The sequence below is a fragment of the Gadus macrocephalus genome, chromosome 7 (genome assembly GCF_031168955.1).
Source record: "Gadus macrocephalus chromosome 7, ASM3116895v1".
Taxonomy (NCBI): Eukaryota; Metazoa; Chordata; class Actinopteri; order Gadiformes; family Gadidae; genus Gadus; species Gadus macrocephalus.
Window position 1 is genome coordinate 19,052,362 of NC_082388.1, and position 24,273 is coordinate 19,076,634.

At 42.6% G+C, this 24,273-nt stretch overlaps 2 protein-coding genes across 2 annotated transcripts in view; both read left to right on the forward strand.

Annotated features, from left to right (window-relative positions):
* Nucleotides 1-7,884: 7,884 nt before the first annotated feature.
* LOC132461775 (myb/SANT-like DNA-binding domain-containing protein 2) lies at nucleotides 7,885-16,255 on the forward strand. The gene is made up of 5 exons (XM_060057173.1): nucleotides 7,885-8,360; nucleotides 11,305-11,563; nucleotides 12,306-12,369; nucleotides 12,511-13,280; nucleotides 13,335-16,255. Exons 1-5 carry the CDS (start codon nucleotides 7,929-7,931, stop codon nucleotides 13,469-13,471), a joined length of 1,662 nt encoding a protein of 553 aa, XP_059913156.1. The 5' UTR covers nucleotides 7,885-7,928; the 3' UTR covers nucleotides 13,472-16,255.
* A 2,142-nt stretch (nucleotides 16,256-18,397) lies between these two features.
* The window catches only part of esama (endothelial cell adhesion molecule a), a 40,140-nt gene continuing 34,264 nt past the window's right edge, over nucleotides 18,398-24,273 (forward strand). The window contains exon 1 of the mRNA XM_060057174.1: nucleotides 18,398-18,888. Within this exon, the coding sequence (XP_059913157.1) occupies nucleotides 18,825-18,888 (64 nt within the window). The 5' untranslated portion in view covers nucleotides 18,398-18,824. The remainder of the gene's footprint in view (nucleotides 18,889-24,273) is intronic.

Genomic DNA, 24,273 nt, shown 5'->3' on the forward strand with positions numbered 1-24,273 from the left:
CTCACCTTATGCATGACCGTGTTTCTATGAAAATCCAATGAAAACAGTGTTTCAGGCATTGAGCGGAAATACTTTGTCGTAGTTGTAGTTGTATTGATACATGGACAATTTTGTTGGTTGATCATGAAACTCATCTGATTAATACTAAAAACTAGACCCATCTGAACAGCGTAAGAATTATTGAGTACGATTTTCCAACATAAATGTTATACTATGTTCTTGACTCGATTCATATTATTTACTGGGATTATTAGTCTATTATTTTGTAACATTTTAATGGTATCTTTAAGTTGATGAAAAGTTAAATTTGTTTACAGGATTGGCAGCTGTTCATGTGACAATAATAACAAATCTTGCATTTTATTTGTTGACTTTTTGTTTGTAACCTCAACAAAACGTAACCAAGATATCAATGTCAATTACTTAAATACCACTACTTTAATTCGCAAATTCAAAAACCTCAAAGAAATAAATTCCAACTGAATTCCAACAGTAACAGAATAGAAACAAATGCTGATACGTTGAACCACGCTAATAAATGTGACTTTATTTTAGACTGTGTGACACTAATGGCAATTATCCTTCAGAGGGGCCTACTACAGAGAGCGTGGCCTCTGTAGATATCTGAGAGGGTTTGGTGGGGGGGGGGGGGGGGGGGGGAGAGAGAAGGGGTGAAGATGGAGCTAGCGGACAGGTCAGATGGGGAGGGTAATGGCGTATTGAGCTGCGGACAGACCCCGGGGGTCAAGAGAGGGCCCCAGCAGCCCCCAGCTGCTCCACACCTGGGGCCCCCCAGTGAACCTCAGCAGCCCATATCCCTTAATGACTCACCATACTGCCATCAACATCGTCCAACTCCTCCTCCCGTAGGCCTATACACCTCATGAATCACTGCAAACCTCAGAAGACCCCCTCCCACACACACACACACACACACACACACACACACACACACACACACACACACACACACACACACACACACACACACACACACACACACACACACACACACACACACACACACGAGTCGGCCTGGGTCCATTGTCCCTGATTGTTCTTCCATTGTCTGCGTCTTCCACGGTTGACGTTTTGGGGAATTGTGCAATGCTGACAATCGGATCCATATCAAGTGAGAGCTATTGCTGACTGGGGAAAGATGATCGGCATTGATTTAGAAAGTGGAAAAACTCAGTTGTGTTTGTGATTGATTACATTGCAATAAAGCATGATATAAATGTCATGATAGTCATTTTTTGGATCCTGAATTAAGATATATTTTCTAATAACTCCCAATATAAAGGTAATGACAAGACAAATATAGTGACCCCTCAAAATATACCAACGCCTGTTCTTAGGAATGAATGACATTTATACATCAGCTTTCTGATCTTTTGTGATTTTGGTTGCAAAGTTAACTAAAGCACGACTCCGTCTTATTGGCTTTATCATTGAACATTCATGAGATGTTAATGAGAAGTATAATGAATTAATGAAGCTGTCTGTGATATTTAGATGTAATTGGGTAATGTTTCCCATCTGGTGTTAATTTCAGGTGACATTCAAATCGACTGTTTCAGATGAATGGCAACAATAATAACACATAAATAATTAAATAATGATAGTACAAATATAATATCATTATTTGATTTTGATTCAAGATGCAAAGAATGATGCCAGGTTTTTATATCAGGTTTTGTGTGAATAGTATGAACATAGTGGTATTTTTTAAAGTATGAAGTGTTTTAATTAAACATCATAAATAAACAACCAGGAATCCCATTGAGAGAATACCCTCCCTGTGAGGTAAAAACACTTAGGGACACCGTCATGAAGTATCCAGGAACACAAAGTTCCACCCTTGACCCCTGGAATCCTCCAGCTCATGCTCCTTTGTACATACTTGAACTTGGATTCCCTTACTACTTTACCCCCTCCCTCCACACACACACACACACACACACACACACACACACACACACACACACACACACACACACACACACACACACACACACACACACACACACACACACACACACACACACGTACACACACACACACACACACACAAACACACACACTCACACACACACAAACGCATAAATTGCACTCTTCTCCCTTTCAGAGCCATAGAGGCATGACATGACTTTGGCCCTGACCCCAGGTCCTACCTGGGTGTTTTGTTTGGCCTGGGTGGAGATCAGATGTTTTCGGTCATTACACTGCCTCTCATTAGGTCGCCTGTCTGGTCTGAACAAAGCTAATGAGACAATGTTTAATGTCCAAAGCCCCCATGGCTTAGCCCCTTCCACCCCCCCACCCCCCCATGCCGCCCCTTTGTATAAGTGTGTGTGTGTATGTGAATGTGTGTGTGTGTGTGTGTGTGTGTGTGTGTGTGTGTGTGTGTGTGTGTGTGTGTGTGTGTGTGTGTGTGTGTGTGTTTATGCGTGTGTACCCATGTGCATATGTGTGTTCCGGTGTGTGTGTGTGTGTGTGTGTGTGTGTGTGTGTGTGTGTGTGTGTGTGTGTGTGTGTGTGTGTGTGTGTGTGTGTGTGTGCTGGGGTGTGGTGAGCCAAATTACTCCACCGTCCCGCTCAGGGAAGGCACCTGGGCCCCGCTCGGGGGTCTGGCTTTGGGAGGGGGGGATAGCCCTGGGGGGGGGGGGGGGGGGGGGGGTTCTTCACCACAGGACCCATCTGGAGGGAGTTAAGGAGCTAAACGTTGATTGGAATGATATAGGGATGTTGGGATATGAGGGCTCGGGATTGGTGAAAACAAAGGGGGGGGAGTTCAGAGGAATTGGCAGAGCCGTCTTTGTTTGAAGGCGTGAAAGGGAGACGAGGACTTCCCTTTTGTTTGAGGTGAGCAGAGTTGGGTTCGTGATATCGATCGAGTTGTCTGTTTGATTGTCGTCGCTTGTGTTGTTTTTGCACTTCATGAAACACTAACAGACAGCGTGCACGACTTGTAATTACAAGTCGTACACGACTTGTCGATGTTGTAAACAACGTTTTCAACATTTCAGCACATTTCGTGAAAAGCACCGGAATAAAGGAATAAACAAGAAAATAAATCAATCAAAGTACACCTGGATAAAACTGAGGAATGTGCTATTATAGAAAATATTAAAGTAAATATTCACAGTATATTGAAGTTTTGATCAATTCTTTTTTGTGGTTTCAAGGATTCACCCAGCTTTCCTTGACTATGAAAAACTGGGTTGTTTTTTTCATACCTTTCCCAAACCCTTTTAACTTTTCAGTGTCCTTTCATACTTTAGTGAGTTCATACTTTCACCGAGCAATGGTGTCCTTGAGCTGACACACCTGGTGCAATCAGCCACCGTGGAAACACAGCAGGCACACATAATGGTATTTCCTACCCCTTCCTTTGAACCTTGATCCTTGATTCCATCTGAGCACTCAGACACTGGGGGAAGGGTGGGGGGGGGGGGGGGGGAGAGATGACATTGCGTCGCTGACACTGATGATGGTTCAATCTTCAACTCCATGACATGAGGAGCAATTGGGCCTGGGTCTGGGTGCACGGGAGGAACGGCAGGCTTGAAAGGACACACTTGACTCCATGGTTGATTTACCAGCGCCGCTATAGGATTCTATATGGATTAGAACTTTCAGTGAGCGGAATGAATCATTCTTTTGCACACTCTTGCAGTCTACACTACTACATTTATGGGGTTGTGAGGTGTGGTGAAGCCTGTGTTGAATCTGCATAATACTGGAAAATAAAATGCCTACAAAAGGAATTTGTTTAACGAACATTACAACCGGGTTAGAAAGTTCTGTTTAAAAAATAGAGACAGCAAAACTTTTCATTCTTTTTTGGAGGTTCTTTGGAAACCATTGTGATAACGCCCACACGACTGCTGCTGTATTATCAAATGTGATTTCACATTGTCATATTACTTTTGCCACCCTTGGAATTTTATGGGACATTTACCGGGAGAAGAAAGCGGCCAGTGGTAAATGAACCTATCATTTGACGTTAGAGAGAATAGAGTCGAATTTAAGGTGACAGCCTGCATTTTAAGCCGATAATTACTATGTCATTTTGCATCTGGGGGAGTTGGAAGGTAGCGTTCGTCGAGGTATGTGTGTGTGTGTATGGGGGGGGGGGGGGGAGCATATCTTTGTCTACTCTGCTCCACAGAGGTAGCAGATGCGGCCAAATCAAAGGCATGAAGACATGAAAAAAAAAAAGGTCCTAAATTGCATTCATCAGCCCAAAGGCAGTTTTTCAATGTTTTCTGTTTTTTTTAATCTAGCCGGTCTCCCTAATGTATGCTGATGGAAGACGAGTTTTCTTTTCTTTAACAACAAAGCCTGCGTTTATTCCCCAAGTCTGAGGAAATGCACCAATGCAGACCCCTATGAACAGGAGAATTACTGAGCATGGGATTCAACCTTCAACGTTTAATATGGAAATAACTAGCACAACCCTTGCATGACCCAGCCTTTTCAAAGATGCAATGGAAATCCACTTTAATCATCCACATATGTAATACCTTGCTTGGATATTTTTTGTCCATCTATTGTTATCTGAATTTTTTTTTATTGATATGCTAATAATACGTCGGTGAATGTACACACTATAATTATCATGAAATCTATCTCCAAATGTTGTACGTTTAAGACATCAAACAAAACATTATTCTGGAGTAAAGTAAAAACCTGCTTCCTTAATGTTTGTTCAAATACTAAAAGAGGCATCCCGCTCATTTTAAGTTATGTCTGTGCATGTCCACAGCATGAACATGTCTGCCTCCTAACGACCATGCAAATGCAATGAATTCTACAATTTTGTCTGCCCGGATGTTTCACATAATGTGAGTATGCAGATATCTTAACCTCCGCGCCTTTACAACAAGCTAATGGTGCGCCAACCAGAGGCGATGCCATTTTTCTGACATTAAAGACCCATTATCAAACATTTTGGGGATCTGTAAAACAGGCGGGGAAGCACTTAAACATCATGCTTGTGCACAGCTGAATTTGTTAGAATATGTATCCAAAGCTTTGTGAAACCAAGCTATAATATCAACCATCATCCGTCATTTAACTGAACGAAATTTGGTAGGATTTTGCAGAATTAGTATATCCTTTTCTTCCTCTTTTTTTGACATGAACTTTTTTTGACATGACCACTCTTGACAACTTTGTGACAGACATTTTTGGTAAAGGTTAGAGTGATTAGTCAGTCACTCTAACCTTCAGTCATTAACCATGTTTTTGGACAGACAGGGTGAGTGGAACTTGTCGATAAGATTGTGCCGATCCTGTGGCCAGGTCGTGACCCCTGTGGGGAAAGGGCAGGTACCGGGCATCTGGCATCGCAGAGCAGATCGAACGCTGTCAAAACGCATTCAATTATATTTATTTAGCTAACGCCTTTGTCCAAAGCAACTTACAATAAATGCATTCAACAATGAAGATCTAACCCAAAAAGTGCAAGAATCATTCAAGTACGTAAAATGTTTCAAATAAGCAAACTGCCTTAAGTGCTATAATATTTATATATATATATATATATATATATATATATATATATATATATATATATAAACCTTACCTATCTTCCACCCCAGGCTGAAAAAGCATCTGTTCAGACTGCGTTATAAAAATGATAATCATGAGGATAATGCCCGGCGAGGTGTCCATTATCAGGAATTAATGGACGACGCCGAGGCGAAGTCCGCTTATACCATGGACACTTGCCAAAGAAAATAAATTAAGACCATTCATTTATATTTTCATGCGTTTAACAATTAAAATATAAAGTTTTTCACAAGCCATAACTTTGTTTCCCTGGTAACGCCTGAGGGTTTGACTAATTCCTGGAGCAACCATTACCCTCCCGTAAGGTTCTTATGCAACGGATCGTTGTTCACTACTCCAGTAATTAGGACGGACCTTAGCTACGACTTGGCAACGGGAGGTGTTCTAGTCCGCTCAGCTATGAGCCAGAGAGCTAACGTTATGCATTGTACATATTTATAATTCGAAATTTGTCCCAGCCTTAATACCACAGATACTCTAGGGCAGTGTTTCTCAAACTTTTTATCCCGCTTACCACCACAGAAAATATTTGTCTCCCCAAGTATCACCATTATGACAGATGTTACAAAATAAAAAAACATACAGTAGCGTAGGCCTGCAGCCCTATTCAGCTATGCACATCTCATGCAGGAGGCACATTTATTCTTAAAAATAATATTATTTACTGTTAGCTGTTGTCAGCTGTACAAAATGGTAGCACTAGAACAGAGAGACGGAAACACACACACATACACACACAGCACGTGCAAACATGATCTCATGGTAAATGTATTTCCATCGTAATAGTAAGTTGATAGTATCGTTTTTAATCAAACGATTTTCTTTTCTAATTCCTCTGCATACCACTTGATAGCGCATCGCGTACCACCAGTGGTACGCGTACCATAGTTTGAGAACCATTTCTCTAGGGTCTATAGCAAATAACCGCCTTGTCTGATTACAGTTTAATTCATTTTTAACAATTTACCAGCTCCTGTTTTGAAGACGGAATCACTGCGCCATTCGTTTCAATGGGAAAACGCGACGGTCTATACTTTCAACAATAAGTGTACATATTTATAATTTGAAATTCGTCCCAGCCTTTATACCACAGATACTATAGGGTCTATAGCATATAACGGCATTTTCTGATTAAAGTTTAATGCATTTTTCACAATTTACCAGCTCTAGTTTTGAAGGAGGAACAGAAAATTTGACTGTAACTACTTAGCAGGTGTCCGTATATCAGGAGTAAATGCACACCCTGCAGCCAATCAGAATCGAGCATTCCCCCAGACCGTGGTCTAAACATATATATATATATATACACATATATATATATACATATATATATATATATATATATATACATATATATATATACATATATATATATATATATGTAACCGATGTCTTTCTGCGTTGTGTCTTTTATCTTTGAGTGAGGCACACACAGGAGTCGAGTACTGGAGGTTTATTCTTTCAAAAGGAGACAAAACAAAACGGGCGTCACACACAATGAGAGAGAGAGAGAGAGAGAGAGAGAGAGAGAGAGAGAGAGAGAGAGAGAGAGAGAGAGAGAGAGAGAGAGAGAGAGAGAGAGAGAGAGAGAGAGAGAGAGAGAGAGAGAGAGAGAGAGAGAGAGAGAGAGAGAGAGAGAGAGAGAGAGAGAGAGAGAGAGAGAGAGAGAGAGAGAGAGAGAGAGAGAGAGAGAGAGAGAGAGAGAGAGAGAGAGAGAGAGAGACCCATATCGATGATATAGGTCTATATCATAATTATCGGTTTTATAATGCTGTCTGAACCGATGCTTTTTCAGCCTGGGGTGGAAGATGGGTAGGGTTTGTTCCCCTGGATAGCTAATTATCGTGAATATACTCACAAAATAACTAGGCCTACTTCATCCCCAGTCCCTAGTGATTAAGGATTTACTTTTTTGGACAAGCCCTTTCAGGCTGCTTTGTTTTAGTTTGGAGGAAGGAGAAGGAGCGGGACATAGACAGACGTTTTGTTGTTAATTTGGTGTATTTCTGGTCTGCAGTTGTATATCGTGCCTTTAGACAACCAGGTGTGACATGAAAGTGAGGGGCAATAGGAGACTTGGCGGGGAGTAGGTTAGGTTACCTACCCTTTTAACCATTTTTTATTTTTTAAATTAGCTACGGTCTCATTTGTATGGTGCATTAGGTCTAAAGTTGCAAACGATCTACATGTAAAGGTTAATATCGTTCCTAGTTCACTGTTAATGTATGATAGTAGGCATCTCCGTGAGTAGTGCGATCCGTTCAACGGATCCGTATTTTGCATCCTCCCACCTGGTACCAAACACATAGACACACACCCCCTCCCCTTCCCTTAGCAACAGAGGCAAGATGGCGGCGTCCAGTAACACTGAGCATTCTCTCGACATATCGACGCCGCTAAAGATACCGAAAACGGAGGTACCATCTCCGGAATCGGAGGACTTGAGTGACAGTAATCACTACCATTCTAACCCCTCAACGCCAAATCGTTTTTCGCCATTGAACGTGAGCTCAGGAAGCGCAGGCCGTAGTGGCTTGGCCTCATCCTCCAATAGCTTCACCGCTTGCCGGGGAATGTCTTGGACCCCGTCCGAAACAAACGCCCTCATCGCAGTATGGGGGAACGAAAGACTCACGGAGGCGCGGATGCAGCAGCTGGAGGTGGCGGGTACGGTGTTCTCGGGCAAGGCTCCCGGTCCTGCAATGTATGAACGAGTCTCCAGGGCCTTGGCAGAGCTCGGGTACGAGCGGACTCCATCCCAGTGCAGGGAGAGGATGAAGGTAAATGTTAGGGTGCAGCTCTCGACATCAAACTAGACGATCGACCAAAAAATCCGTATTGTCTTCATTGCTTTAATACACGAGAGAATGACAGTCCTGCAACTAGAATGGGCCGATCGCTGGTTTGTGGGATTGTATTCAATGAACGTTATGCTGCTTCATTACACTGAGCCGGTTGGAATGGCATACAGTAATAGCAGGAAGTCAACTTGCACAGACTGATGAGTCTTTGCAATGAGTAGGCTACCTAAATTAATCTGCCGGTAAACATAGAAATGTAGCATAGCATATGGTATGTTTGGTTGACTGGTCTGTTTACAACACACCTTTGGTTTACTTCTATCAGTATGTCAAGTGTACCACTTTGCCACCTTTAATATCATTATTAGATAACCGCCAGTTGTTATTCTGATAGATTATTAAAGGAAATAAGTAGGGCTGCGATGTGTCACGAAAAGTCTGTAAGTGAGTCCCAGCCTTTATATGTGGTGGGGGCGGAGCGACCCAAAAGAAGAGCAAAATACGGCGAACCTTCAGCCCTAGTCCCCACACATTTATGGTTCATAATTGATTAACACAACATGACAAATAAAATAATCGTTTTATTTATAGATATGTAATGCATACAAGGGATATGAACTTCAACCTCAGTATAGTCTTAAAGAACAGTGCCCCCCTTTTTCAGTGTGTGTGTGTGTGTGTGTGTGTGTGTGTGTGTGTGTGTGTGTGTGTGTGTGTGTGTGTGTGTGTGTGTGTGTGTGTGTGTGTGTGTGAGTGATGAATGGCCCTCTCATGAATCACTCATTTTTAAAAGTACACATATAGGCGGCTGCTCGACTAAAAGCTTTCTGCTTTTCCCTTTTTCTACGGTTTCCTGCTCTGCCTCCTCTACTCTTTCCTTAAATTTCACATCCACTGTCTTCTGCTATACCTCGTCTACTATTCCCTCTACTGGTTCCTCTACTGATTCCTCTACTGTTTCCTCAACTGTCTTCGCCCCGGCTTCCGCCATTGTCTTCCTCACCGTTTTCTCCACTGTATTCTCCAATGTCTCCTCCACTGTTTCCTCCACTTTTTTTTCTACTTCCTCCTCCACTGTCTTCTCCTACTATAAATGGCTGTGGGTCAGTAACAACAGATCATTTGATATACGTTGGTAATATTATTGATGTCCCCTCAAGAAAATACTGTTGAACAAATTCCATGTTTGTGGTCCCCACTAAGTTGTAATGAGATCTGCTCCCATGGGTGTTACAAAATAACATGGCAGTGCACTCTGTCCCACAATATGGAAGCAAAGTGTGCAATGAAGGGATGACACTAGTGTAAATCCCCTTAATTCTTTAAATCCCCCTTTGATTTCGATAGTTGTTTTTTATTCTAGAATACACTAATTTGAAATGATCAGACGGGTTTTGTGCCAAGAGGTGGTCCCCTAATACCTACTGTTACCTTCTGCTTCAGTTGAAAGCCACCATCAACTCACAGCAATTCCAGCTTCAAAGTAAATGTACGTATTTTGGATTTCTCAGCGTGAGAAATACAAGGTATGGCGTGTCAGTGTTTGAACTGGTTGATATGCATAAGTAGAACAGTCAAAACATTAGACATGGCAGCTTTGTAGATGGTCTATATAATCAGGGTTGGAGAACAAATTAGTTTTCAAAAAGATGACAACAGGCTGCCTAGGCCAGAAGATCAAAATATGAAGGGAATGGTCGTCACGCAACACACCAATGAAATCAGTACCCAGGACCTCATACCGCATGAGGACCACATGCCTGCTAGAGCGCTGTAATAAAGTCCAGGCTTCAAGAAAGCCATGTAGAAACCATGTTGACATGAAGTTATGACTGCAGTCAGTTTTGGCTGCAATCGTTTGGCTACGCAACGCTTCGGCTATACCATTGAGAGACATCGAAATCACACTTGCTCATCTTCCATTAGAAGTAACCAGCAGGGCTGCCAAGTTTTCAGAAAACCTAGTAGTGAGATATGAGCGGCACATTTGTTTGGGGTACATTTTGGGTCACCACCATTTTAAAAACCTGCCCAAAGGTTTCGAATTTGTATCCCACAACTCCAAACAGATACTCCAGAAAGGCACATGCCTTTGACCCAAAAAAATGGATTTATGTTATTATTTATTCATAATAATAACATATATTTTTTATGTTATTATTATGAAATATTATTTATCCGTTGAAGGTCAAATTAATTTGTTAGTTTAAAGTAACCCACACTCATTTCAGGTATGTTATTTTTTTCAAAATGGAGTTTGACCAATAGATATATTTAAGAATACATTTTTATTGGGTAGTAAGGGTTGTTGTTGCACCGGGGCCTTTAATGCCCTACTTAAGCCACTATCCACTTGCCACATCTTATGATGATGGAAAGCAATTAACGTTGCCCCCGTTATTTTACTTACTATCAAAATGACTGTTGGTTGATCGGAACAATAGGAATGCTTGAACTCAGTATTACAGCGTGTTGTCACTACCACGGTCAGTGTGACTCTAGGCCGAGCTCAGTGCGCTCTGCTCTGTCTGATTAAGTCGGGATCAAAGAGCCCTGCATGGTTCAAACCGCAGCTTGGGTGGGCATCGTATGATAATATGCCGAAATAGGTTGTAATTTCAGAAGTAGGATTTGTGGCGTGAGAGTGTGTGAAAAGGGTCATTTGCGTGAGTCTAACACCCAATGTGTGAGAGTTGGCTGTTCAGTAATAAATAATGACACATATAGGGTGTATATTATAGGGTGGTGTTTTAACCGGCTGATGATCCCTTAATAAACGCATCACAATGCCACACCAAACAAACTACACCCCGTCTGGGCTAACTGAGTACGACAACTTTAGAAAGTGACAAATGACTCCTGATTCCCCCTCCTCTCCAAATCCTTTGTTTTGTACTCACCGTCACCCTGGTGTCACCCACAGACGCTGCGTCGCTGCTACAGCCGTGTCAAGGAGCACGGCATCGGAAAGAGGAAGAGCAGCTACTCCATCGAGCAGCTGGAGAAGGTGTTCGGCCAGGGGGGGTGGGACTCCCAGGGAGGCTGCGCCCCCGTGCTCATCAACAGCAGCGGGCTGTACCAGGAGATGGAGTCGGACTCCAGCGCCCTGGAGGACTTCTCCCAGGAGGACTGGTGCAACCAGGTGCTGGCCTCAGCCTTCCAGGAGGGAGACATGGAGGCTGGTGAGAGAGTCGGGGTGGGATTTGGTCGAAAGTGGTGTTTAGAGCCCTGTCCGAATTCCCCCCCCTTCCCCTAGATTTGAGCCCTTACCCAGATTTTGCACGTTCCCGCGAAGGGGGAGGGTGTCCCAATACTTAAGGGAGCAAGGGGGAGTACTGTTTTTCCCTTAAAATCATCCCTTGAATGCTAGCCAGCTCAGTAGCTGTCTTGCAGCTAAGGGCACTCAAAGCAAGCGTTCTTGTTAAGGGGAGAGAAATGGGACTGGGCCTAAAAGTCGGGTTGATTTTGTTGTGAGAAGAAATATTATTATTTTTTGCTATAAGATACTTACATTACAGATACTTACATTACAGATATTTCAATTGCATGTGAATTACAGATTTGCTGCAAGTCAACTGATTGTATAATGAGCCGAGTAAGTTCAGATATAAAGCATGATACTCCTCTCTAGTGTTGTGTTTGTCTACGTTACAATAGTTTTCTTTGATAGCTATCATGTGAGGCCTCCTGCTTTTGTTAACCCAGCCAGGGTAGTTAATGTCATTTCATCTCTCCTCCAGTAACGTATCAATACTCTGACGTAATAGATAATCAGTATAACAAAGGTACTCAATGTCATGGCCACAACTTAATCACTGTGTGTGTGTACGTGAGTGCGCATTTGTTTGTGTGTATGTGTGCGCGTACAATTGAGTAGTACAGGAATAATGACGTTTGACCTCTTAATGCTTCTGTCCCCTCCAGAGGAAATCCAGGTGCCTAAAAACAGAGTTCTCCATTTTCAAGCCGAGATCTCAGAAAAAACGCAGTAAGTTTCAAGTTTGATTCAATGTAGAACACGTTGTTGTTGCATTAACCTGGATCTCTCTGCGTGCGTGCGGACAGAGAAACATAACATGACCTTTAGTTTCCTCCGTGTTTTGTTCCGACATCGTCATCTCCCTAACAGGAAGCGGGAGACCATGCGTAACGTGGTGCGCATCCTGGAGTCGGTGCAGCTCAAGTGGGAGCACTTCCAGACGTGGACCGAGTTCTCGCGGCTGCACCTCTCCAACAAGCTGGCCATCTTCGGCGTGGGCTACAACACGCGCTGGCGGGAGGACGTGCGCTACCACCACGCCGAGATCAGCTCGCAGGTGCCGCTGGGCAAGCGGCTGCGCGAGTTCTTCAACCCCGAGAAGCCCGAGGGCCGCGTGGTCATGACCAAGGTGCAGAAGATGAACTGGAAGAACGTCTACTACAAGTTCCTGGACATCACCATCAGCGAGGCGCGCTGCCTGGAGCTGCACATGGAGGTGGACTGGATCCACGTGGCGCAGACGCGAGCGGCGGGCAGCGCCGCGGGGGTGTGCCAGTACCTGCTGCCGGGGGACGTCCCCAAGACCTACGGACTGTACGCCGTGGGCTACGAGGCCGTCGACGGGCTGACGCCGGCCGCAGACGCAAGCGCTCCGTGGTTGGGAGATAACCGGGGAGTGGAGGACATGGAAGCGGTGGCGGCTGTGGCGACGGCGGTGGGGTTGGGAGACAGGACCAGGGGACCCGGGATCACGTACTGCTATCTGGGCATAGCGGAGGACAGGACCCTGCAGCAGTCCCTGCTCTACCACTTCCAGGGCGTCGGCAAGCAGTTCTTGCACGGCGAGCCCTCGGGTGTCACACGCTTCCTGCAGGAGAACTGTCGGGGTGGTGGTGGGGGCGGTGGTGGAGGTGGGGGTGGTGGTGGAGGAGGTGGTGGTGGAGGTGGTGGTGGTGGTGGTGGCGGCGGGGAAGGCTTGCATCATCGGGCCGCAGTTTACGTCAAGTTTGTGGAGGTGGAGCTGGACTTCCTTTCGGCGGGCTCCCTGGTGGAGTGCTTAGAAACTGCCGTGGGCTATTCTTTGAAGTACAACAAAAAGGAGCCCTTTTGATGGGCACATAGTGGGATTTTGTTGTTCTCGGACAGGGGATTGAATCTCGTTTAGGAAAGAGAAAAGGTGTTGGAAGAGGTTTGTGACCAATTTTGTCTGTTATGAGGCATTGCTGTTTTGCTTCCTTTGCCTATTCAATGTTTATCTTATTATATGAACGCACAATGCAGCAAATGCACCATGGAACACTGGCTAAGGTTTTTTTTTTTTTTACAAATCGTTTAATTAAAAAAAAAATCATAATCGACCAAAAATCCACTTCAGCTACTTTTTTTTTTTACATCAAAACAGTTTGCCTGAATGGACTGCATTGAATATTGCTAAAAACACATTATTATAACCTCAAATTTAGCAGTGATTCACGAATGGAAGGCCTACATGGCACTATTTCATGTGAATGCATTTTTAGAATGGGATTTTTGTTAAAAAACCCACAAATGTATCCTTATACATTTCAACGTTGGCTTAGTGTAAACATAGTGTATGTACTAGGTTATGAATTATTTCAGGCAGCATATGCACTATAATTATTGGACGGGTATTGTGCCATCAGGGAGTGAGGTGTCGGGTGACTTGTTGAAGTGTTGTATGCATCCGTCTACCTCTTCAGAGCCTCAGTGTACTTCACTTTAAACATGCATATGCAAGATGTTGGTTGTGCTGGTCCTCATGAACTGGAATGCATGCACCCGTGAAGTACAATACCTACATTAACCTTTAGGGGGCAGTATACCGCCGGTCATATCCAGTATGTTTTTACTGTAGAAATGACCCAAAGCAGTTCATGCACATCAGACACAGAACTTAGGGAATTACGATCTGAATTCAGTCTGGGATTTTAGGGGGCATTGATGAATGTATACCATGTGAAAGCAGATCCATGACTTCAGTAAATAGTTTCCTAAATCCCACAATAAGACAAAAACATATGCAGAAATGCGACACACATAGCATTCCATCATCACAGTGGAGTATGTACAGGTCTTTTGGATTGAGCAGCCAAGGCAGTGGGTGGAGTGTGTGGAAATCTTGCATTGCCAGACTTGTGACATGTGAGCCCGCAAGTAAATAGGAAATAGGGCTGGCTCCTGTACAACCGCTGAAATCAAGAGTGAGCTGCGAGACGGTTGTGCTGGGAGAATACCGTTCCCTGTTTTGTTTTAGTGCTTTCAGTGCTTTGAATCTGCCTTCTGCTTTTGACTGACTCAGTCGAAGTTCCACTTTCTCAAAGCCTCTTTATAAGTCATGCGTTGTTATTATTGCCTCTGCGTTTTGCACGTATGACCAACTCTGCCAACGGATGTTGCAAGGGCTTGTGGGAAATGAAGTTTAAAAAAAAAGTCAGCGGTTGTGCTGACCGTTTTTCTCACAGAGAATTCAACTTTAAGGACAAGGCTGGTGTGTCTTAACCTTTTCTTATCGTCGACATCTCCATTCCCCCAAACAATCAGGTTGTGGCTTATCTCTGAGGCTCCTACTTTGGTCAACGCTAGAGGGACGTTATATATCCCTATTGGTAATTTCAAGGAATGTCAGCCATAAGAAAAACAAATGACTCCGATGTGGGTACCAGATTGACTCGGCTGCCAGATCGACTCGAGGTCCTAGATGCGCAATAATGACGCACTTCCTGCAAACGCTGTCTTTTAAATGCGCATGCACGTTTCATTCATTCCCATGTTATTCCCAAGTATAAACGATCTCCTTTTGTTTTCTAATCTATGAATAATAATCTAATGTACAAATTATTGTTGCCTATACACTGGTAATATATAAAAGAAGAATCGGTTAACTCCATTCACTGAACGGGGCATCCACTTTATTTCTAGCGCTCCCAACACAGAGTCAAAACAGCGACCGACACGCAGACACCGTTCTCGTCCTTCAGAATAAGAGTCCCTAACAGGAACTGGGTTACATATGCATTCATCAGTGCTTTTAGACGTGTTTCCAATGGCTTTGTTTGTGCGAAGGAACGGGCTGCGTTCAATGAAATCAAAACCAAAACGGATTGAGCCTTCTTTTTATGTCCATGATTGAGCCCCTTTTATAAACAACCCTTCCGGGTTTTGTCCGTTGGCTTGTGTCGATAAGTCAACTGTCGATACGTCATCTGTAAGCGCAGCACCCCGAGTCGATCTGGCAGCCGAGTCAATCTGGTACCCACACCGGCTTTCCCTTTTTAAAAAGGTCTCTGATAAACACTTTAGTCTCCTGCCAGAAAGAGAATATTCCTTAATATTTTATCGGCCTACACATTAGATCAGACATTATTTGAAGTATTTGAAGGGGAAAGGATTCAAGTGGGATATTTACCTTCTGAACAGTTTTAACTTTGCAAATGTGTTACATAAATTGTGCACATCTAGGGCCTATAGTCAAACTCATTGACCAGCAACCTCATGAGGAATAATCTTGACCAGTATTCAGTGACTTTGTTATCCGAGAACATGTGCAATGTGCCAGGAATGGATTGTTAAGGTTAAATTGAATTCATATTGAATATGTCTATATGGAATCACAATATATAAATATATATATATATCAATATAATATATATTTAAGAATATTGACGTAATTGAGCAACTGGCATTTGCAAACTTGCAAAATGTTAATTTGTTTTGAGATATATAAATTAATCTTTTATATTACTATTCTTATGTTTGTTCACACATTCACACATACATCATATATGTACTTGTTTTGAGTTCAGTCTTGTATGTTTACACGTTTTGGAAGAACAAAAAAAATCAATAAATGGGACTCTTGCCACTCACTGAAAAAGGCTTCACTGTTTACTTGAAACATTAGGTTTTTTCTTTGGTTTTGTTGTGGTTCAGAACAATTGAATAGTTTCAAAAGCTAAGCTACTATTTTGAAAAAAATGTACCTATGTGGATGTAAAATACTCTACGAATACCCTACGAAAATAGGTTTGCTGTTAAAATTGCATCTCACCCATTTGGCCACAAGATGGTAGTACATATTTCTGATCGCTGCCTAGTGGCTTTGACAGATGTGGTGAAGCCAATGGAACTTGTGGTGACAGATTGATAGGCCGGGTATGCACTTTAAACCCTTAACATTTCCAATTGATTTCAGATGCATATTTTTAAATGGACATCAAAAACGGACAGTTGTCGATATGTCATCACTATGCAGTGATTTATAGATTAAATCACTAAAGAATAAAATCGTATTATATTCACAATTAATAGCTTTAATAACACAATTAATAACACATTTTATGAAGAAGTTTGAATTCCCTCTATTCTAGTGGATATATGCCACATATGAGAAGCCTAAGTGGCAACATACACAAAAACTGTTCTTTAAAAACACTCCTTAATGCTTTTCTGTGCTACATTATTAACCATGTTCTTTCTCTGTGAGATAGACCCTGACAAACAATATGAGAAGGTGTCTTTGATGATCATTTAAGTGTACTCCCTTTTTCTATATTAGACAACAGACCGTGGAGAATATTGACTGTTCAGTTAGAAGCAATTAATTATGCTTTGAGCAGTCTGAAGCTCAATAATAGCCCTGATACTTTGCATCATGAGACATAATGTGCTGTAGTTAAGTCTGTGAGCAAAGGTCTTCACAAAACACAGCTTCAGCGTAAAGCACTAAATAACTTGCCTACATCACCTTTGATTAGCATGGCAGATAATTAAAGGAGTTTCAACATTTTACAATAAAAACATTTAAGAAGCCTGATGTTTGCAAAGAGCTTGAATTTACATGAATGAGAAAAAAGGTTTGAAGGAAGGTCTTTATAAATACTTCATCAATCCACAGGTAAGAACAAGTTCATCTGCTTTAACTTCTTCCTTGTTCCACTCATCCATCCATTCAACCATTCATTCATTCAATCATTTGTGTATTGGTTTGTTCATTATTCAGCTCTGGTTTTCGACAATGTTTCACATTCTACCTCGATCGAGTTATTATAACAAAACACATATATTCACGTTTGTAGTACATGATACCCATCCACACAATGGAAGTACATAGGTTATTAGCATTGTAACTACAAGTCATATAGTTGATCATCCTACTTCTTCCCTCAGTTCATAAGAGAGAGATGTTCGGAGAATTCTAAGGATAAAATGGAAGGCATAAAAAACCCATAAAAGTCTAAATGTTTTGCCGCCAAAAGCACCACTATTGCACCACGCCATCTCCTATCTGGCACTATAATGCCTTTCTCTTTACATCTCAGGGCTCAGCACAGGTGCCTTGAGCCCTGAAAGCTTCTGTTCCTGCAGTGCAGTTTTACCTGCAGGCCCGGGAGGACATTTATTGCCCAGCTCAGCAGTGGAATGATCAAACCCCACTTCCTAGAATTTAATCACATGAATAACCCTCATTCACCTTTCATAATTGAACTCTCCACTACAGTAGTGAACATTCTCCCCCTCACCACCACTTTGGCCTGACCTCTGTTGCCGAGGTTACTTGACAACTTGAGAAAAAATGCATGAGGGTGGATTTGTCCACCTCAAGGGCTCTGACCGGGCCATATTATATATATATATGCTGGTTGTTGGTTGGTCTGTCACTCAAGACAAGCAGAGTTCCGTTCCACTGTATGTTTACCATGTAGGCTATTGGAAATATGCCCTTGCAATAGATCAGCTTTTGAACCTGACAAACAGTTTAACTTCAAAAAAATAATAATTTATTAGTAGGGCATTATTTATATGCCTATATATTTATTTAATGTTTGCATAAATCCTATATATTCTTTAGCACTGCTTGCAAAACGTTTTTTATGGCCCAAGCATGCGCTTGGCGCGCTATGATGCGCGTAGGAATGCGCGGACAGGTGCAGCTCGCGAAGGTGGCAGTCCTCTCGCGCTCCCTCCACTCCCTCCCTCTTTCTCTCTATCTCTCTCTCGCGCGCGCGCGCGCTCTGAAAAGGATACGGGGCGACAAGTTGCCTAGTTGTTGTCGCCGTGGTCACTGCGAGTCATTTCCAAATGCAGCCGAGCCTTAAACCAAGAAAGGTCGCCGCGGTGGACCTTTAAAGTGTCGAGGTGGGTGACACGTGCACGCCGTCCCTAGTAGGTACTACTGTCCCTGCGCGCGACGTCCGCCTACGCCAAACAGCGTCAACTTCACAGCTGATACAAACAAAACCTCCGGCAAAGTAAAAAAAAAAAAGAAAAGCCAAAACAAAAAAGGATTTCCTGCTGTGGATACTAGCTCCAAGTTCCTGCACTTGGAGATTCAACAAGATAACACCGCACTTGCTGGAGTTGAAGAGCGGAACCTGCTCATATTAAGGCGTGGGGAGACTCGGCGTTTGGAAGTGGAGAGACTTGGATCACGCGTGTGCTGAGCCATGGAGGTCGATAATTCAATGAAATTTACCGCGCTGTCACTTACTTTGCTTTGGGGGCTTTCAGGTCAGTTGGCAACATTTTAAACTTGTTTCACGTTTTTTCATGTCATTATAATAGAATACATTTGTGTACGATGTGTAAATATGCATGTTCCTCCATTCAGAAAAACAAAAAACAAAAAAAACCAATATCCTTTAAACGAAAAATCATCTATCAAAAATATACTGTATGAACAGGGATGGGTCGAGTTCACATCAGACTGTTAACATAGCGTGTCGTTCGATCCCATTCGTTGATTGGTGGTCAGTAGGACAGGGCGGTTTAAGAAGAAACACCTGTTTGTTTTCCTCAGGATTTGGAAACAAGTGTGTTACACACATGATTATGGCTTCGAGGGTAGAAGGATCCCTTTATTGCTGCTGTTACAATAGCTCAACCGTGGCATGCAATATATTCTTCTGGTGTTTCGGGATTCACAGCAGATTGTATTGTAATTCATTAGGAAGAATTACGAAATGGGTTATTTATTTACAATTGTACAATTACCATAAAGCATATAACAGTTTATTTACTTTTGGTTATATGTTACCTTTTTGGTCGTAAATGACCTAAACTGCAGTAAAAAGGCTGCTAAGTGCCTATCGACTGCCGTTTTCCCATGGTAAACATGTTGCCAAGTAAGAGCTGATTTGGCCTTTATTTGCCCTGGAGCCAGCATATGAACACTGTTGCCTAAACAATCAGAAGTGCTGACAGCCCCTCATTTCAGTAAGTCTAGTTTCACATTAAGGGCATGATAATGCCATGGCACATTCAGACTCTCTGAATTCATACCCTTAAAGAACCTAAAAATGCTTATTTGGTCCTGTCAGAGCATGTGTCATAGCACTGCTGGGGTTTGATTCCCATAAGAAGACATGCGCTCACAGCATTGTGAGATGCTTTTGATAGCCTCCACCATATGCCACATCAGTTATGTTTACTCCCTGGTGAGATTAGATTATTCCAACAGCACAATACACCAGTGGTTGTGTATGACCTCAGCCCCAGACTCAGTCTCAGTGCCCCGCAGGTGCGTCCCGGAAGGCAGCCCGGAAGGCAGCCCGGGACAGGAAACAGTCATGAATAGCTAGGCTAACAGGAAAGCTGGACATTCCTTGTGGGGCTATAGATAAGGAAATGACTGGCCAGCCTTCCAACAAACATCATTATGTTCCGCTGTGGAGGTGATACGTAAAGACTTACGGCAGAGAAGCTGAGCATCTTGAACTTGCTCTTAGGCGGCAATGGCACAGCGAGTTACTGCATATCCAAGCACTCAGCAGGCATAACATGTGATTATAGTTTTAATGGCAGCTTCTAAACCACCGCAGGGCTGTGCCACACATACAATGGCAAGTGCCAACAGGAAAATATGCCAACAGGCACGCAACAGGCCGCGCTTAATGCGGCCGACAAATATTTCACTTTGAAATCACTTACATATTTCACTTTGATATTACGTCATTTTTCCAAAACAATGCAGTGACACAGCAAGACACCGCTTGAAAGGCAGTTAACCTTCTTCGCAGTGTGTGTCCCATGAAAGTTAGATTTTACATATTTGCTCATCAAATAATCATCTGATGTTGTTTGATGTACAGTATTAAACGTAAGTAAACAAACACTATTAAGTGTCCCTATTTGGGTGGAAAACCTTTTATATTTGGCATTCCCAATGAATTGCTCTCTGTATGGTGAGTAGACCAGAAGAAATGCTTCTAAGTTCGTTAAATTTGTTGTATTTGAGCTTGAATCCAAGATCCATTGTGTCTCCTTGATTATCACGCCCCTTGATTGCTCTGCAATTGACAGCGCACCTTACTATAGTCTTAAAGTCAGATTGCTTAAGGTTATTCTTCTGCTTTAACCGAATGGACTGATTGGATTACATCAGGGTTTACTCAGTGCCCTCAAGTCATTTACATTTATTATCATTTCTTAAGTTAACTGCTTCTCTTAAACTTGTCGTCTGGCAAATGAATTGAAAGGACATTTCCGGTATTTTGAACATTGAGCCCCCTTTCTGGTTTGTCTAGGATAGAATAGAGTGGTAGGGAGAACCGATACGGTTGATACGGAGAACCGTGCGAAAAGATTACAACCAGCCCCATTTTCCGTTTCCGCTTCTGGTCCGGTTTCCGTTTCATTTACAAAATGCAGATTTACAAAATGCCAAATAAAACACGACAGAAACTGTATCTCGATGAGTTTCACATTTCTGAAAACTAACGTTTAGAGGTGTTTCTGAATGCCCATAGCCAGCCATTGTGAAGCAGGCAGGGGCGATTAGAAATTAGCCAAATACTCGAGCCAGGACCAATATTCAAAAATGTCGGTGTTAACCACTCTATTTCATCATAGCCAAACCAGAAAGGGAGCTCAATGTTCAAAATACCTGAATTGTCCTTGAACTGAATCTCATTATAAATGAAAGAGATATTTTTTCTCCTTGAGTCATCGCCTAATTTTCAAGTGCTTTTATTGATTTGTGTTTTTTATTTGATTTGTGATTTGTGTGTGAATTACACCATAATAATATGTGCTTGTTAGGGTTACTTAAATGTGTCTGTGTTTGTATGTGCACATCGATTTGTTTGTGGCGTTTGTTGTGTTTGTGTGTGTGTTTGTGTGATTGTGCATCGACATTTACATGTGTACACCTGGATAAGCTTGCAGATACAAGGCCTTTACCAAAGCAAATTCAGTCCATGTCCGCAATGCATAAGCCTTTTTGCCTCATCTATCAATCCTTTGCTTTACCATACAATCACTCTTCTATTCTGGACACACCATCTGGCAAAGGAACATCTTCATCGGTTTTCCAGGTGGGGCCTGCATTGGACTTCACTTATTTAACAAGGTCAGTCCGTTCAGGCTTCAAAGGCTCCACAGGGATGGTGGAGGGCTTTTGCTGCCACCATGGATTTTCCCTACGGAGTTGTTAGTGAATTAGGATCGCGACTGAGGATGGGTTGCATGCGTTGTTCACAGTCACATGTGTTGTTGTTTTAAGTCAGGGCCACACAAATTAACTCTGGCTCTTTACACTTATGAAGTTTCTCTCTCTCTCTCCCTCTCTCTCTCAAAAATGCTTCATTATCATGGATCTCTCTCTATCCCTGGATATATGTGTGTGTCTTTCTCTCTCTCTCTCTCTCTCTCTCTCTCTGTATATATATATATATCTATTCAAGATCATGACAATGGTTCATGTTTGTTTCCTCCCTATTGTTCGCCTGTCATTGCGACATCCCAAAAATATCACCATGTCTGTATCACCATACCCGGGGTCTACCACAGGCACAGCCAGGAAATATAATGTGTCCAATTTTCTAACAACTCTTATCTCTAATTGCCTATTTCTTGGAATAATACCCAGTGGAAGTGCGTTAAAAGCCATCCATTGCTCTCAGCCTGCAGGATTACAGAGTGGTCGGAAGTCAAGGGCTATCTGCTGCGTCGGTCCCCCAGCAACTGGTACAATTTTGATTTGAGATCGAGGGATTTCTCAGTGTACATGTAACGGTACAGAAATACAAGGGCTAAATCTCCCCCGTCCTCTATTCCCAGGCAATGGAGTTTTCTGTCCAATTGTCAACCCACGCAAGTGTGCCACTGGCTTTGGTAATCCCCATGTATTTACACCTGGGGGCATTCTGTAGCGAGCGCCATGACATCACTGCAATAATACATGACTACCGACATCAAAGAAGATTAAGAACTGTAACTAGTACAAGTTGGTTTCTATTTTGAGAAGAGGCATTGCTTTTTTAAGCGAATTACCATTAGTTCCCATGTTCTTCCCTCTATCCTCCCCAAGTGACAACATGACACAGAACTGAACCTCATCAATTCTCCTTTGCGGCCGCTTCTCCACAACATCATATGATGTTAGCCACCTCATCTGTTACTATCAATCACGTACAGCTTTCTCTGGAGCTCCTTGATCCTTTTCCAATCCCATTGTATGCCAGCAAATCTAAAATGATGGCTTTAGTAAAAGACAAATTGAAGTTAGAAGCTCACCAGTGCTGAGCCTGTGGGTGACAGGTGTCACAGGTTTTGACACAAGCTTCACCTTGATTCTTACATGGCTCCAAAAATTACTGGAGTAACAATCTAGATTTCTGCCTTATTTTATTACCCGGGACAATTTAAAAATATCTTTGTTACACAGAGTTTATGTATAACAGTTAGTGTAGTGTAGTAGTACCTAGTTTAAGATTTAGATGGATTGAGAACCTTTTTCTGTATGTAAATAGAGAGCCATCAGCCATCCACCAACCAGTGCCACATATAGAGTTATGAGTCTATGTTGGACATTGCTTCTTGTGGCTTGGTGGGATGTCCCATCCTCATTCTTGGTCCCAAACGGAATAGGGCTCCTCAGGGGTCATGAGAAAGCTACTACTTGACGTTCCCAACCCTCTGCCAGGCCTATGGACTCTCTTAAAGGCACAGCCATCTCCTATCCTCTTCTCTCCTCTCCTCTTTTCTCTTGTTTATTCTCTCTCCTCTCTTTGGATAGTCTCTGTCTCCTCTCTGTCTCCTCTACTCTCACATCTCCTCTCCTTTCTCCTCCTATCTCCCTACTCTCTTCTCTTCAGATCATCTCTCCTCTCCTGTCTCCACTCTCTTTCCTCTCGCCCCCTTTCTCTTCAATGTCATCTCTCTCCTCTCCTCAGTTGACCATCAACTTATCAATTCTCTTTATTTCTGACATTTTCTCTATTTCTCTTGACATTTCAATCGTTTTTGTCATCTTTTTCCTCTCTCCTTTAGTTATGTTCTCTGACAAGAATGTCGTCTATGCCAGCCTTAGCATATGATCAGGCAGGCACCAGGACCCCATCGAAATCCTGTAATAAACCCACTATATACAGACATATTGATGTATAACCCATTATAACTGATGGGTTGCTCATGACCCCTTGCATATCTTGACCTAGATCTTTCCTGTGTCGTCAAACATCCAAACTGGTGTATTGTTTTGGCTGCCTCAAGTTATTTCCTTCAAAGTTTACTGGGGTTTCATGATGGACAATGGTTACATCAGTTATTATATATACACTCCCCAGAAAAGCTAGATGTATTTATAGTGGCACTGTTATTGTTTGTGGAGGAGGACCCACCCCTCTTATTACAATAATGTCAATTCCTCCTGCCACATTGAGGGCAGCATTCCTTCCAGGTTCAGACCCAATGCGGCTTTTTAGATAGCTTATATGAAGCATTTCAGTATGTCACACAGAATAATGTCATCACTATCCTATGGCTATTGCATGACATACCTTGCTGTAACTTGTAGACATTACATCCAAATGTGATGTAATAAAAATGATTCCCTGCTAATAAAATCTGGTGGTATGTTGGGAATGCATGAGGGTGTTTGGTTTGATCTACAGC

Bases quoted from the DNA above. Each gene is read 5' to 3' on its own strand.
- LOC132461775 (XM_060057173.1), top strand. From the start codon at position 7,929: ATGGCGGCGTCCAGTAACACTGAGCATTCTCTCGACATATCGACGCCG. The intron at 12,370-12,510 runs GTAAGTTTCAAG...TCTCCCTAACAG, and splicing joins GAGATCTCAGAAAAAACGCA to GAAGCGGGAGACCATGCGTA. The intron at 13,281-13,334 runs GTGGTGGAGGAG...GCGGCGGGGAAG, and splicing joins CGGTGGTGGAGGTGGGGGTG to GCTTGCATCATCGGGCCGCA.